The following is a 17,610-nucleotide window of genomic DNA, read 5'->3' on the forward strand; positions in this document are numbered from 1 at the left end:
GTGGATTCCGTACAAATCAGATTGTAAAAATATAAAATAATCTCCAAAGTGTACAGGCAAATATTCAATCGCGAATAAGTATTAAATCCTTAATTTAATTAATGACAGTAATGAAACATCTGAATAAGAAACTTAATGTAAAAATAATCAACTTTTATCCAAAGACAATGCTTCATATAAATATGTTACACATATATGGAGCATTGTATTTAGATAAAAGTTGCTTGTTCTTATATTAATTTTCTTGTTCAGGTTTTTTTCATTACATTAATATTTAATATATTTTGTTCTAGCATACATGCTTATTAAATAATTTATTTATTAGAGGAGACTTGTTTATTTTTCCCTCCCTCCCTCTTAATTTTATAAATTAGTGCTAAAATGCGCGGCATAAATATCTAAATATCACTTCATGTTTGAAATAATTTGATAAGCATCATAAAAAAGGTTTATTAAGTTATTTACTAAAGTTACATAGCTCGAAAATTGTTCTGTGATATATGTAGTCGTCAGAGAATTAAAAATGTAACATATCTTAAACGACTTCTTCTAATCAAACTTGTATCATAATTTTATCGATATGTTATCTTCTTTGGTCGTATCTGTGGGCAGTTATAGTTAGTAGAAATCTTTAGCTAATCTTTTTTTGGAAACGTAATAAGGCGTCTGAGAGTGGCGAAGCGGGTATTAAATTAATTATTATTACTACCAAAGAAACACCGATGCTATCGCACTGTGTGAAACGTTCTATTTACCGGCTTGCGAAAAGAGCGAGATTTTTCTCGCGTACGAATCGATAAAGTCATAAAATCACTCGCAAGAAATTTATGGGCGTCTTTATCACGATAATTGCATCTCGCTCTCTCGAATACACCCTCGTCGATTTACCTCGGATTCCGTATTAATTAGGTAGCGCGACAGAGCGGAATTACAGAGGGACCAGTGAATTCATTAAACCTTTATTAGTCGTTATAGAACCGGTACTCGCGCGAGCGGCCGTCGCCACTTCGAAAGGGAAAAGAGGGAAAACAGGAGACAAAAGTGGTGTGAGAGAGAGCGGTAGAAATATCGACAATTTCATTTGCAAAGATCATCAACACGTTAATTTTAATCGTACATCGTGTCACTCGAAAATTATTTTTGATCAAAAACTTTTGTTAATTTTACATACACACATATGTGTTTTAAAAAAATCTCCTTTCTAATCTCATAATGTTGTAAATAATTTTTAATACGATCTTATTCCACGTAATAAAATAACGCTGAATCATTTGATGGACAAGAAAAAACGACGTTCTCATACTTGCGACGATTGCAATGATTTGAAATCGAGTAGTACCAGTAATTTGCAATCCATAATTCAGCTATTTCGTTTTTTATCTCCACGCGAAATCGATCGTTACCGCCAATGTTGCAGCGTATCGATAGTAATGATCGATCCTTGCGTGGGAATTGCGTCAAGATAACTCGGTAAAATACGCAATATTTAGCGGCAATCACACAAGTTTCGCGTGAAATCTAAAGCTCGCTGAAAGTTTGCCGCGTCAATTTGTTGCTCTATTTTCGCATGATTTACGAGCGGCGGACCAAAACTTTCGAACGCGCAAAACTTCGAAAACGCGAAGCGTCTTCGAAGAAAAACAAAAGAAAAAACAGAACGGAGGAGATAAATCACGATTTGCTGGCGGCGGAAAATGCAATTGCGCGAATTGTACGAACATTTCCCCTTGCACTACTTCCGTATCCATTACAGAGATCTCACAAGTTTCTTGTTACTTGTTAGATAAAAAATTGTCAGCGAGAAAATAAAACTGTAGCTTGTATATTGGTTAAAAATTTCATGATTAGAAAACCTTCTAACCTTCCTACATTCGTTCAAATTCGTTCAAAATTGTTTTAATTTTAAATAAATAATATTTAACGTTAAAATTCTCTCCGAAGTGCTAGATATATTTATATCTTAATAGTTTTTCGCACTGTCGAATAATCCCGTTGTCAAAACTTTGAGTAAATTGGAATAAAATAGATGAAAAATGGCATCTTCAGTCATTTTCGATTTTTTTTCCTGGTAAAAAAACGTTTTTACATTAAGACAACAGCTAGCATCTAAAAGTACAATTCAAAAGCTTTCAAATAAATTTTAATTCACGATCGTACAACTTATTCATCGTTATGATTTTTAAATTTCCTGTATATATAATTAACTTTATTTAAGAGTAAGTTGCTTGTCGTAAAAAACTTTTAAATCGCAAAAAGTGCTATTTTATACCTATTTTATCCTAATTTACTCAAAATCTATGTTGGCCAAATTCTGATAATAGCATTGTATTCAATGCAAAAAAATATTCGGGATACGTATGGCATTTCATAAAGAGGAAAAAGTGATGAATTTTCCATATTTTCGTATAAATACAGTAAAAAAAATAAGTAATAAAGTATTAATTTAATAAATATATAAAAGCAATATCAAACACGAAAAATTAACAAAATTTCTCTGAATTTACAATATATCACACCAATTTGCTGTAATTTAAATACATAATGAAATAAATTGTGACAGATAATACATATTAATACTCATAAAATCAGGCCATAAAATAAAAGTGATCAAGCAGCTCATCATATAAAAATTATTAACAATCTATATATTTAATATATATTCATGTCGAGGATAAGGCAAACTAATATATTAATAATAAAATAAAGAAATACTTTATGTGTACAATAAAATATTTATCGACTTTACGGAAAACCAGTTCTAAATTAAAGCACATCCCATCAAGAATTAATGCGACAGAGACGGGACGCCTGCCTTTAGATGAATTTTACATATCGCGAACGGCGAGAGTGTTCGGAGTAGCCGCGCGTGGAGTAGCCGACGAGTGTTTCGGTTATCTCGTTTCTCAAACCGGGGTACCAGCAGGATCCCGTTGCCGGCCCCCGCGAGGAAGGGAGCAGCCACGATTTTCGTCGGGATGGCACGTTACATGCGGGACGTCGCGACGGGGCCGGCGACTAGAAATCTTACGCGCGAGAGTTCCGATGGTATCTCTCGCGCGCTCTCCGAGAAGAGCCGGAGAGGACCGGGGCATCCCCTCGGCGACTACGGCACAGATCTCGCGCCATTACTCAGAGCCCAGCGAGCGGTGTGTGGTACGGGCCCAGCATAAAGCAGCACGAAGCGGGATCCTCGGCTCGCGCGTCGGGATGAGCGCGGCCGCCCATCGCGCGCGGGACACCGCGTAAAAATGAGTTGTGTCAACGTGCCCGGGAGGCTCCCCCTCCCTCCCTCCCTCCTTTCCCTCCCGCCCTGGCGCGACCGTTCCACCAGGTGGCCCCGGCGGCTCGTTTTATTAGGTCGTTACGAGACCTCGTCTGTTTTTCGTGTAATAACTCGTGGGACCTAGAAGACAAAGGGGGGGGGAGGGATGCGAGATCGAGGAATTCGGAAATCGCAGGGCTCGAGGGAAACGTCAGGTCCGAAGAATTTCGACGAGGATAAGAGAGCTATATGTGCTGCAACGTCTCTGAAATGCAAATGCGAAAATTTTGATAGGAAACGAAAGGATCGACGTTTCATTGACGTTTATGATATTAGGAATGGGAATCATCGAGACTCGAGCGATCGCAGTCCGAGGAATTTCGTCGAAAAAAAGGAGAGCATTGCGGTATATATCTCAAAAAATTGGAACGCAAAAATTCGCGAGAAAAAGGAAGGAAATCGTCCTTTCATCGACGGTAGAAGGGAAAAAAAGCCGCGATCTCTTATTTCATCCGAGCTTTCGCCTTCCGTTTCACGATAACGTCTCACCGGACGGAATGGTTTATCGATAATAAGAGTTAAAATTCAAGAAGGCGCCAACTTTCCAAGTTCCACACGCCGCGCCGTAAAAAATCATAAAAATTTCGAGGAACGTCCGGAGCTGCGAGATCGCGTAATTATCGCGAGAGAGACTTTTGTCAGCGCCAGGCGCTCGCTCTCGCTCCCGATAGATCAATTACTGGGATTATACACACCCGAGGAGGGGGGGGGGGAGTGAACTCGCATCTCGATTGCATTACATACGTCGGGCAGCGCGCACGTCCGGCGCATTCCTGTATACCGGTACACCTCGCGTAGCGTAGACGCGGCTATCGATTCGAGATGATTAGCGATAATGTCAAGGGAGTCCCGGAGGCACGTCCGCGATGGCTCCGTGACCGAGGCGCGCCTTCTGTGCCGGCTGCGGTCGCCAACGTACAGCCGCCGATCTACGTAACTATGATTCCACCTAATTGAAGTAACCACAGGGCGCAACGCGCCACGTTACGCCGGCGAATCGCAATCGACCGCAAGAGAGGATGAGAGAGAAAGGGAGAAAGAGAGAGGGAGAGAGAGCAGCGATGCTCGCTTCATCGCGCGAGCGAAGAGGAACGCGAGACCGATGCTTCGAAAGGAGGCAGTGGCGGATCTCCCGACAGGCGACGTTCGTAATATATCCGTGCTGCGTGCGTGAGAACATTTCTGATTGCGTTATGAAACATACTTTATCGTAACAAATTTCAGATTCTTTTAAGGCCACGTTCCTCTTATCTTCGGTGATCATTTAGAATACCTCTAATGTTATTAACAGAAAAAAAAATACCGAAAAGAAAAATTATTCTGTACTATAATGAGCAGCATTTTTATCATTTTTATTTTTTATGAGATTTAGTTAATTAGGTTTATTTTAAGGCCAACATATTCTATATAGTTAAGTTTGCTTTTTTTTTTTATAAACTACATTGTTACGTTAATGAAATATACCATCCCATTAAAAAAATAATTTCGATTAAATTACAAGAAATATCTTGTAATACTTTTAAAAGTGTTATATTAACAGCATTATATTTAATTGAAGATAATGTCGTCAATTCAATAACAATATTAATAAAACAAATACTTTTTTCAATTAAAGCAAAAGTATTAACAAAATCGTCTATAATTAATGCTGTTAATATAACATTACTTTTTTCCACATATAAGTAATTGATTGGTTAAACTGCAAGATTGTATACCGATATAATAGAACCGTCTACTTCACCTCTCTTGCATAATAATCATAAATCAAACTCAAATCAATAATAAATCACTAATATCAAAACTATTGTCTATCGCTGAATAATTCAAGCTTCAAGCGGATTTCATCGCGCATTAATTTCTCGCCTTGAGGCTCCGCGTTCGCCGGATCCGCCACTGAGAGGGAGAGACGAGGGAAACGAAAGGGGGGTGGAAGAGGGGAAGAGGGGAGGAAGAGGACGCTGAGGGCAACGCGGAGAAGAACGGCCGTGTGGATGACGGTGGGCGATCCACGTCGGCGATATCCCATCAGACCGTCAAATGACCGCCTCCCGTGTTTCTGCGTCTCTCCGCGGCCCCTGCATTTCCGCTCGCACGTGCCGGATCGACAAGGGGATCCCCCGGCTCTCCGGTTCTCGGCCCGGGGAGTATAGTACCCCCGAGTGCACTTCCCTCCCAGTATCTCTCGCAGTTGTCATTACCACGGCATCGCGATCGAAAGGAAGGAACGGGCGCGCGGCAAGAAAGATGATCGGTCGATCTAACGTTCAAACAACAATTACTGAAAATAGACTCGAGCTTCGCGGCTCGAACGCGCGATGCAAACAGTTCAGGGCGTTCACTCTCGAATTTTAAAAGAATCCCACGGAGGTTCTCGAATTTTCCAAGATTTTTATTCGAAATTCCAGAAATAAGATTGGAAAATTGTTTTCAAGTAGAGCTTCGCAGTTTCGAAGTAGAGAGGGGTGTTACGAGAAAACTTGTTCTTACTATGTTTGGAAAAAGTAAAAGCATCATTTCTTATAGATTTCAAAGCGAGCAATTCAACGTAGCGCTGGTTATAAAATTATATCACACGATGGGAACAAAAAAATTAAGTTTAAAATTTAATGGAGAAACGTGTGACATCGTAGATATTAATCAAGCGGATTGCTACGTTATACGCATTGATGGTAAACAGTGACACATCATATTTTAACATAAAAATATAGGCTATCTTACAAAAATGTTATATTTACTAGCGGAAATATCGGGTGAAATATCAATTGCAAAATTTGTTAAATTTAAAATGCACCAAACGGTCCACTCAAATTTATGTGTTAATTTAACATAAAATGAACACCCCCCCCCCACACACACACACACACACACACACACAAACATACACATGTTAGAAAGTAACATAAATAGTATATTTAAAAAATATCACAAAAAATGCAGAACATTGAATTTGAAGACAAAGTGTGAAAATATATTTTCTCCGTAAGCTTAATATAATATATGTATATATTGACACATATAATTATTTTAAAATTTATATTTTAAATTTAAATTATTTTTATGTTATTTGTTTATTAATTGATAAAGTGTTTTATTTTCACACTTAGAAATGTTGAATATCAATTTAACGTAAAATATTCAATTAACGCAATTCCATTATGTTTAAATCACATTATGTTCAAATTAATATTTGGATATATTAAAAATTCGACCAAAAAAAATTAATAAAGATCGGTTTTAACACAAATATAAAATATTTTCTACTGTGTATTCGTGTATAAGCATACCAACTATTACGTCTGATATTTTCGCTGATAAATGTAAATTTTCATTCATAAAATATTCAGTATAAGGTGTCTGCTTGCAATATTATAAGTTTCCTCAATTTGAGCCCGATTCAATCAATTTTTTATCCACGTCATGTAACGTAATTTTAACTGGAACTGTTAAACTGTTCGTCTCAAAAACTATAAGAAATAATATCTATTTTACTTTTCTCGAGCACAGCAAAAATAAGTCTTTTTGTAACCTCTTTATTATATTATCTTTTTATTTTTTAATGTTGCTTAAATTTAATGTTTAAACATTAGCGAAGAAGAGCCACTTGAGTTTTAAATATTAAATTTGAGAAAGTAAGTACTAAAGAGAAATAATATAAATTAAATAATATATATATAATAATATTAAATATAATATTGTAGATATGTCCATAACATATGAATCTAGTTCACCAAAAATACAGAATTCGAAATAAGATTAAATAAAATTAAATTAAATAAAAGTCACTATTTTTTTAATAAAAATTCTTACGAGTCACACGAGAATACGTAAATGCGTACGCCATATTTATTGCTAATAAATTTTTATTTTAGATTATTTTTAAAAAAACATGATTAAAGAAACGTTATCTCACGCATAGAAAAAGGTTGAATTTTAAAATTAAATTTTTATATTTAAATTTAAATTCTTAAAAATAAATATCCCTTCTCCCCAAATTTTTCCTGAGTACCAATAAACTCGTAAAAAAATCCACGACCTTTTTCAAGGATAAAAAATCGATTTTCTAAAAATTTTAATTTTTCCTAATTTTCCTTAAATGTCCTTAAAGTTCTCGACAAGAAAAGATATTTAGAATATCAAAAATATAAAAATCGAAAATAGAGTGTATCAAATTTAAGTCACGCGACCAGAATCGAAAAGGATTTCGTTTCAGCTTGATTTTATTTCGGAAATCGACTTTAGTCTACGAATGAGTACAAATTCGATCGACTTACCAATCGACAACGCTCCCCCTTCCCCTGGGTCGTCATCTCGTCCGCTGCTCCGTCGCTCCGGAATCCCTCGAGGAGGCACCACCGACCGCGCGATCGCAACGACAACACGCCGACAAGGCACTCGTCCGTTATTTGCACGACACTCCCGACAAACGCGCGAAAACGTTTTTCACCGAGTGCACGAACAACAACGGATCGGTTAATGCGGCCACCAGCAGGCGCGATCTCGTCGACTTTCGACCTTGGACCGTGTCGTGAAGTCTCCAAAATCTGCACGCGACGCACTTGAGCAGAATAAACGGTCAATGGCGATCGTTCGTTACTTCCGCGAGAGAATCCGCGTGAAGTCCGTCGCGTTCAGACGCGTCCAAATGTCCCAATTACGCGCCGCTAACTTCGCGCGACTCACGCGGCTCGCCCGACGCGTGACGTCATAATAACCATGAAACCGACGTTCCGAAAATCCGAGCGTCGCTAATAAAATGCCTCGATTAATCCGAGGATCGCGCCCATGCTTCAAGACTTGCGTTTGCGACACGAATTAGATGATTGAATGGCGCGGTATGATATGTTTTAATAAATTGAGTATTTGACGAACAAAAGTAGACGTAGACTCGCACACGGAACGAAGTGGCGCTTACGAGCGAATTAAGGACCGATTGAAGATTAACCGTGATTGTACGCGATGTCGCGATATTCTACGACGCCTGGCCGTCGCTCGATCTGACTCTCTCGACGTTCATTTGCACGCGAGACTCATTTTCGTCGAGAAAATTGTGGAAAACGTCAACTGATCGCGCGCGATTCCGAAACTTGCGACAAGGACAATGGCTGCGACGTGACTACGTGACTCAAGCGAAAGAAAGGAGACGCGCGCCGTGCGCCACCCGGCGAGCCGGAAACGTAAACAATGATGGGACGAAAATTATAGACCCTATGCACATGTGTATACATATTCGAATCCTGCATCGTAATCAAAATGTTGTTCATCAAACAATTGTTTTTCGACCAGTTGTTTTTTTAACACAATTAACATTTTAATTATAATAACGTGGTTAGATTCATTATAATAAATAAATGAGCATGAATGCAACTTCAAGTGTAATGTCACTGTAATACACATTGAGACAATTCATTTTCTTTATATATTGCAATACTGTAATATTTTTTTCAAACATGATTACGCCTGGGATCTCTCGTAAACTTAACAACTCGAGTATTCGGCTTCATCCAAGTGTATTATATTTACAAAGAAATATTAGAAAAATTAGCTCAGAATTTTTGGTTAAGTATATAGAACGACACGCATCTAACGAACGTCCAAATTCGTCAAAGTGCAAGAAAGTTAAAAAATAATCACGATTCCACGCAGTACTTGATATTCTCTCGATAATCATTCGACGCATGATTCGCTCGACACATTCTCAATACGCGGGATTTTTTCTTGATGGAAAAAATACACAGAAATCGCGGAATAATCGCGCGACTTCGAAGCTTGCGAGGACAATGACCACGGCACTGACTACGTGAATCAAAATTGTATAGACGCGCGACAAGACGTAAATAATCACAGGACAAAAACAATCGATCGTTTAATAGGACGTGTGTTTATCCATATCGCAAAACTGGCGCTTCATTCTAAAAAGAAATTCAAAATAAAATTAATTCATAATACAACTTCAAGTATGATATCTTATATATGTCGCAATAAAAAATATTAATGCTCATATTTGTAAACGTAATTGCCCAAAAGTTTTTCGTATATTTAAAATAAAAAATTGACTATTTAAGTACGTCTAGTAAACACATCTACAATTATAGAAAAATAGGATTTTTAACTGGCATTTAAAATTACAAAACGGCATACGCTTTAATGTTTATTGGAATAAAATTAAGATTACGCATCAAAAATAATCATGTTACCTAAGTAAAGTCTTTATCGTAATAAAAATATTATCATTAATTACAAATTTTAATACAATTAAAATTCCGATTATAATAATTGTACATTATATTGATTGTAGTGATCAAAATTATGTCATAATCATGGTAGGCATATATAATTAATTAAAAGATGAATTTAATATAGAAAATTGGATATATTCAGACTAACGTAGTAATGAATAACTAATATATTTCGTCGAACATCTAATATAAAATTTTTTGGAATGTAATATTTAAATTTTTTAATAAAATATAACATTTCTATAACTTGTTTGTAAAAGAATATTGAGAGCATATAAAATTTTAAATATATAGGATATTCATATTTATTGAAAATGGAGTATATTCCCATAACATTTACAAATATCTTAATCTTATTTCACTGATACGATTCGTTATTTAATCCCATTGTTATCGTAAAGTATGGCGGAATTTCATTAACTTATTAATTAACGAGTTTTATATAAATCATATATTTTTAAACATCGATGTTTACGATCTCTTAGAATAATTCTTACCTTTGGAAATAATATCAGTATTTTCGTTCAATAAAATAAGGATGACACGAGACGTGTTAATATAATTAAAAAATCAGGGCACATTATAAAACTGTTTCGAATAGATTCTGATTAGAATTATTTTGTTTTTCTTAGAAAACACAAATCTAAGAAATAATTGAATAATTCTAATCAGAATTTATTCCAAAAAGTTTTATGGCGTGTGCTCTAATAATTTAACAAATAAAAGAAATGGACGTCGAATATACATGGTATAAATATATTTATGCGAATATTTCGTTACATATAATCGTGTCTACATATTATTAGGACACATTACAGTGCTAATAAATGCTGTTATTTTTAACTGGATTCGTAGTGTAAAAGTTGATTAAACTTTTTTGATAAAATGCTTTCTCTCTCGCAACACACCCCCTACTCGACGTCCACATATCGAATACATCGCGATGAGCATTCGTATGTGCTTAATAGTACTAACGATATGCGACAATTCGGACAGTTATATAAAAAATCAGCCGGTCGCATGCCGCCGGGACTGAATCGTTTATAAATTCATTGCATGCAGTATCGTGATAATTAAAAGAATTTCACGTATACAATCTTAACTGGAAATCGCAAATATTGTTTACAACATTGTTCAAAATTGGTATAGTGTGCTTATTATTTTATTCCCTTCCCCGTCCCCGTTAACATTATTCTCTCTATTGTATCCTTCTCTCCCTTTTTCCTTCCTCCCTGTGATCTTTTAAGCAGTCTTAAAGCTTTCTATCACGTAACAAATGCATCCAGTGCAATTGTAGGATGGAAGGCAGACTAACACTGCTTTAGAAGCTCTTTAACTCTGATTTATTAGATAGTAAAGTTACTGAAAATAGTTTGCTATGTAGGAAAACAGCATTCAAAAACATACAAAAAAATTGGTCGATTTTTCTGAAAGCTTTTGCTCGTCAAGAAGACAGTTGCCTTGTGTGTATCAAAAGATGTAATTCAAATATTTATTATTCATATTAGAAAGCTTTTCTGCGATAACATACTTTGAGCAGAGCAAGTAAAACTACTCTGCAATTCACTGCAACGACATTCTGGAATTATACATCCAAATAAGTTTGCGATGTCGAAAACGCGATATAAGCTCTTCTAATATCAATAATGATATTCTATAGTAAACGGGTTGTTAGAGAGATTGTTAGTAATAGTCTTTTTGTGTCACATGCAATCGATAATATATTTAAGTGATACTGCTCGTTTTATGATTATAATATTTATCGTTTTCATATATTTATCATAGAGCTCCTAATACTGACATCGTCAAAAACAAAAATTCACTTGAATATGTATCGAAAAAGCTCGATCGTCGTTTTAGCAAATGATATTTGAGCACTCCATTGTCTCAAACGAGTACTCTGTCGGATACAGACGACTCACGAGACCTATATAATACGTTTCGATTTTTTAAAATATTATTGAATAGCACCAATCTCTATTTGTTTCTCCATCTCTGTTCATTTTAAATGTAAACGCCAAAAGTCGATAAGTTTAGAACGATCTCGAAATTTATCTCGAATACCCGTTCCAAAATCTCATTTCGCCTCTTCGAAAGTCGTATTGGAAAAATAAAAGCTTTGTGCAATAACTTTCTTTAAAAAAAAAAAAATTATTATTTGATAAAAGTTTTATCAAGCTTTACAAACTGAGAGTCATTATCGCACGCCTCAATGCCTCGTGGAATGTGTTTGCAGTCGTCTGACAATTTGCTTATTCTTTCCGAATACGATTATAAACTCTAATAGAGGCAAAAAAATTTAGTTCTATTTAATACAGAGTATACTACACGAGTCCGTCGCCTGGTACTACAGTGTCGTTTTGAAATCAGGCATGCGTCTCATCGATGCCAATACTTCGTTACCTTACAGAAGCGTACACTTCCTTTTCTTCACTGGTTCGGGCGGTTCCAATGCGGCTAAAATAGCTTCGTCAAATACGTTCTTCAAACCTTTCTGTATGTCAAAAAAAAATCAATTTTATATATATTACAAATAAAATAATAAAAATTATAACTTTTTATTTAAATTTTATTTAAATTTTATTTAAATAGAACTATATCTATAATATTTATAAATTTAACTTATAGATATAAATTTAAAAAATATTTTAAGTATACTTAATATGTTAAATTTCATGTAAGTTTTAAAATATGCCACAATTATGTCAAATATTTAAAACAAAGCCTTCAGCTAAAACAAAAATTATTAAAGTTTCTATTCACCTGTGTCAAAGCACTACACTCTACATATTTTACAGCCTTGAGTTCCTTAGCGAGTTTCTCCCCCTGCTCTCCAGATATCGGCTTCTGTTTATTCTTTGCAAGTTTTTCTGTTGTTGCAACGTCATCTCTTAAATCAATTTGCGTTCCAACAAGTAAAAATGGAGTTCTCTGACAGTGATGTGTTATTTCTGGCACCCACTAAAAAACAAATATATTATAACAGAATATATTACAACAGAATTTCAACAAACGCTTATATATAGAAGCAGTAATAGATAGGTATGTCACCTTTTCTTTCACATTTTCGAATGATGATGGTGAAACAACTGAGAAACACACGAGAAACACGTCAGTTTGAGGATAACTTAAAGGACGCAATCTGTCATAATCCTCTTGACCTAAGAAACAAAAAGTAAAATCGAGTTACAAAATATCACAAACTGTCTTTAAAAAATAATACAGAAAGAAAAAAACATTACCTGCTGTATCAAATAATCCTAATGTATATGGATCACCTCCTATCATTACAGTTACTGCATAGTTGTCGAAAACAGTAGGCACATATTCAGAAGGAAACTTGTTTGTGGTATACGAAATCAAGAGACACGTTTTACCAACCGCTCCATCGCCTACCACAACACACTTTATCGTCTGCATTTTGAAGCTCTTTATGTGATCTAAAACATAATCATATATAATAAAAATCTATAACCATTTGCGATCTTAAAGTGATTATGAGATTAATACAAAAATAAAACAAATATCCTAATTAATTGAAATCAAACTTAAATCTACATCGAGTATTTAGTATTCTATGTAGTTTAATTAAGCAGCATCTTTCTATTTCGTAATATCGCATAATTATTTTCTTATGTAATAACATACGTTTATAATCTGTATATATTAATAAACATATCGCATAATATTCTTATCAATTAATATACATCTATAATTTAAACATAGATAAAAAAAAATATAAAAATTATAATTTAAAAATTTGGCAGAATATCAGCAAAAGCATTATACAACAGTATTAATAATAACATTGTCCGGTAATTATTCCGGCTTACAACCTCTACAAAAGCCCTTCGACGTATTCCGCCCTTAATCTAACCTAACCATGTAGGTGTGTACCTGTGGCGCGGGGAGCCGCACGTCGGTCGATTGAAATTTTCTTCGGTCGCAGAACACCGAGAGACTTTTATGACGCGACGCAACGACTATTATCGAGAATTCGTTCCTCGCGCGAGCGCGCTTTCCAGATTCTGGCGGAGAATGTTACCTTGATATGCGGAGCTGTCATTAAAGGTTAAGACTGCCGTAGCTCATAATCCCGAACGGCGCAACGGATGCGGCCTCGGACGTGCCGGTGGAGAAAGCGGTTGATTACACGAGATCGCGCTTGACGTCCACGAGTTTGCGAGATCGTTGCACGAGTCACGTTCCAATTCCACGAGCCCTTATCGTGCCATGTATATTATTTTTCTCTTCATCGACGACCGCGATTTTTTTTAGAGAGGCTCCCTCAACCACGGTTAAAGCCGGGTTTTTATGCCAGGAGAGAGAGAGAGAAAAAGAAAGGATTTAATTTAGGGCGCGTTCTCAAGCAAAACGATATCCCTGTTTTTGACTGCCATAAAATGGCGTTCCGTTTGAAAAGTCTCTAACGCAATATTTTATTGGAATGTCAAATATTGTATTCTCATTTAATTGCAGTATTCATTACATTTAGAAAATACATTTTTTGAGCAATAAATTTATTACAATTAATAAAAATAATTTATATATTAAAACTAAATATATGTATGTATATATATGTATATAAGACTTGTATAAAACTTTCTATTTTATAAACAATTACACTTTCTCTAAATCTCGTAAAATAAAACGCCACTTCAAAAGAGTGAAAATTGTGCAATTTTTGAATGATTTTCCACTCCACGAGATTTAGGGAATTAATAACCTCTTATAAAAGTATATTATTTATTATTAAGATTTGTTCATATTTCCTCTCCTTAAAACTTGTTGTATTCTCTGTAAATAAAATTTTTTTCTGTTTTAATTTCAATATTAATTATGTTTAAAAGATGCATGCATTATTTGAATAATGATAGGTTTTTCATGTGCATCAAGTATAGAAATAATTCAGATATACATTAATAAAATTTTCCATATTTATAAATAATTATATTAATAATCTATATTTTAATTTAACTACAGTATTTCGTATATATTTTAATTTGTTCTAGAGATATTCTCTTTTTTTAACACATATAGATCCATATAAAATATTAAGACATATAATCTCTGAATAGAAAAATATTTTTTCCGGCAAGTTTTGTGACTTTATCGGCACCGCCATTGCTAAGATAGCATTGATTTCTTCGTATGTATAGCTCATAAGAACGTATGTATATTTCACTAGATTGCCATCATTTTGAATTTTTTCATTATCTCGCCTCTGGTTTCGAAAATGGCTGAAGCGAACCGGGTTGTACCCATGACAAACCCAATTGCTTATTTTCTTCTTCGTCTTCCTACAAAATGCAACAGTGATCAGATTTATAACTCAATTTTATTGTAATGTGCGACACTAAAATATTTATTTACTTTTGGTTCGTAAATTTCTCGTTTAATGGGATCATGTAGTTCATTCACATATGGATTAAACGTAATATAATGCGGATCATCTACAGTAGGTGTATTAAACACCTGACTTACGCTTTCCTTCACGCACTCTTTCACGCGTTCTTGAAAAGCTTCGAAATTATTTTCCTGCCTATGAAATTCATGATTACTGTACATATGTTCTAAATATTCCAAGGAGAACAGAAAAGTCAAAATAATGTTAATTTATGATATCATATTTACTGACATTATTTTTTGTTACATTAAATTAAAACTTTTCTATTCTCCTTCCTTGGGATTCTTTTCACGTTTTCTTTAAAAACAAATGTACTTACAAACTAGATGCCTCCTCGTTTACCGGAGTCATTTTTGTATCTGGTTTAATAAATATTTTAGTAATATATTGTAGTAATTGCCAAATTCTGTTGTTCCTTCTCCATTCAGGAAATCCCCACGATGTGCACAATTCTCCATTTTCGGGGTTTATCAATGGATGAAAGATTTGAGTTTCAAATACAACTTTCTAAAACACATTCGAGTGAACAGCTATATATAAGATCGATTTATTTATGAATTGTATTTCTTACAGGGCAATCTCCAAGAGGAAAGTTTGAAGGCAATGTAATAGTGAATCTAAAAACCCCGCCTTTGTAGATTCCTTGTCGAACAAACTGTACACCAAACCACACTATGACAAAATACAAAGAAGATACATGTTAAAATTTTGTATAATTGTCTTTAATTATATTAAAGTAAAATAGACAAGAGAAATAGATATATTTACATTAAAACTGTTATACAAGTCGTAATCGGGACGAGCAAGACCTATAAAATGGGTTTACACCTATCAAAAACATACTTACATTTCAATAAAAAGAAACGTAGTATGCAAACAAAAACACAAAGAACAATGGTCATGTATTCCTTTACATGCCGGATACAATGACATTAATTGTTCCAGTTTTAAAGCTTTAATATTTCAAACTAAACTTATATCACAAAATATTACATGCCAAGTTGCAAACGTATTAAATACAACTTGTATAAATACTTGTGTATAATCTTCAGCAGTACTTACGAAAAGGATTCAAGGCTGACGGTATCACATAAATCCCCTTTAAATCTTGGGAGCACAACATCTTGCTAAAAAAGATATAATTATCAGTGCATATTAGACAAAATGTTTATCTTGCAACAGTTGAGTTTCCTTCATATTAATTGGATTATACTTAAAATTTAGAGAAATAGCTTTGCCTCAACAAAGAAAACTTGACAGTTGCGAAATAAATATTTTTTGCTTATTATTTTAGCTATCTTTTCATATCGAAACATACTAAACTTACTACTCAGACATGATGTTGTATTCTTGCAAGAAAACTGCATGTTGCTTGTTGGTTTGCGACACAATTGATCTGTCTATCATTTTCACAGACATGCTCAATGGAGAATCTCCATTATTGTTTCCTGGCACAAGCTTTCTAAATGAACCTTGCCTGTTTAGATTATCATCCTTGCTATCTTCATTCTGAAATAAATAGTAAATTATGATTCCAAAAATTATCAATACAAAGCTCACTAGTAATATATCGTTATTATAATGCTAAAAAATATTAAATATAAAACAAATGTTTATAGTTCTCTGCTTTTACAACTTATAAAATCAGAAGCTTTTCTTTGATATCATTATTATTAAATAAATCATCAAAAAAAGCATTATTACTAAAAACACAACAGTAAAATATCGCTAATAGAATACTGAAAGATATTCAAATAAAAAATAAGACATGTAAATAACAGCGTATGACAAGATGCTTAGATATAAATGTAGAACTCTTCATTTTTACTACTTGTAACTGCATATTTTATTCTTTAAAACACTATTAACCAGTATTACTAAACAATATTAGTAACAATATTACCAAAAATTTTTACTAACAAAAGTAACACGTAAAATGGTATCACTATTATAAGCTATTTATTAAGTAAAAAATAAGACGTATAAGATGTATAAGTTTCTACTTTCCACTTTTACCACTGCACTCGTAAGATTTTCGCATTATTATTAATTATATTTACACATTATTGTACATATTATTTTAGATATTTTTTTATATACATTAAAAAGTCACCTTGGTCGCTGACATGATGAGTGAATACAGAAAAACGAGCAAAAAAGTGTAGATATTAATAACTCGCTACATTAATCTGCTATCGAGATAAGGTATATGTCTATATCGGTAGTCTTCGATCGGAGATCGAGTCGAAACCAGTCGTAACATATTGGCTCAAAATTAGCATTAAATTCAATATATGATTAAGCGAAAACGTCAGATGATCAGGGTCAGTTTATTTTTTATTAATCCTCATCCAAAGCGGCAACGGCATTTGAAAATAAAAAAAGTCTAAAAAAATCTGAGAAGAGTATCGCAGATAACGCATAACGCAGACTTTTCAGTAATCAAGTGGCATACTGGGACTGGCATCAACTGGCATGAATAGCAACAGAAAAACGACATGAACGATGAACGTCATGCATGCGAGAAAGTTCCGAGTGCTCCGACTCCGATTGGCTCCTGTAACTCTCTCATGGCTGACTAGCCTAAAGGCGCATTTGCATTTAAGGCTCTCGCATAACGCCAGGCAACAGCCAACAATTTTTTT

The 17,610-nt window shown here is 34.4% G+C and overlaps 2 protein-coding genes across 4 annotated transcripts; both read right to left on the minus strand.

Annotated features, from left to right (window-relative positions):
• Positions 1-9,843: 9,843 nt before the first annotated feature.
• LOC105834494 (cdc42 homolog) lies at positions 9,844-13,869 on the minus strand. Of its 2 annotated transcripts, none has more exons than XM_012677024.3 (5): positions 13,456-13,869; positions 12,801-12,998; positions 12,610-12,719; positions 12,322-12,519; positions 9,844-12,052 (listed from the first exon to the last, which is right to left on the minus strand). In XM_012677024.3, exons 2-5 carry the CDS (start codon positions 12,976-12,978, stop codon positions 11,963-11,965), a joined length of 576 nt encoding a protein of 191 aa, XP_012532478.1. In that variant the 5' UTR covers positions 12,979-12,998; positions 13,456-13,869; the 3' UTR covers positions 9,844-11,962. The 2 variants fall into 2 exon arrangements, with proteins under 2 accessions (XP_012532478.1, XP_012532477.1); XM_012677023.3 differs by having other exon boundaries at positions 13,604-13,868.
• A 133-nt stretch (positions 13,870-14,002) lies between these two features.
• LOC105834492 (AKT-interacting protein) lies at positions 14,003-17,456 on the minus strand. Of its 2 annotated transcripts, none has more exons than XM_012677020.3 (7): positions 17,079-17,456; positions 16,293-16,474; positions 16,028-16,092; positions 15,537-15,637; positions 15,285-15,472; positions 14,932-15,100; positions 14,003-14,858 (listed from the first exon to the last, which is right to left on the minus strand). In XM_012677020.3, the coding sequence occupies exons 1-7, from the start codon at positions 17,091-17,093 to the stop codon at positions 14,772-14,774; spliced, it is 807 nt and encodes a 268-aa protein (XP_012532474.1). In that variant the 5' UTR covers positions 17,094-17,456; the 3' UTR covers positions 14,003-14,771. The 2 variants fall into 2 exon arrangements, with proteins under 2 accessions (XP_012532474.1, XP_012532475.1); XM_012677021.3 differs by lacking the exon at positions 17,079-17,456 and adding an exon at positions 16,886-17,052.
• Between the last annotated feature and the right edge of the window lie 154 nt (positions 17,457-17,610).

The sequence above is a fragment of the Monomorium pharaonis genome, chromosome 1, assembly GCF_013373865.1.
Source record: "Monomorium pharaonis isolate MP-MQ-018 chromosome 1, ASM1337386v2, whole genome shotgun sequence".
In the NCBI taxonomy this organism is placed as follows: Eukaryota; Metazoa; Arthropoda; class Insecta; order Hymenoptera; family Formicidae; genus Monomorium; species Monomorium pharaonis.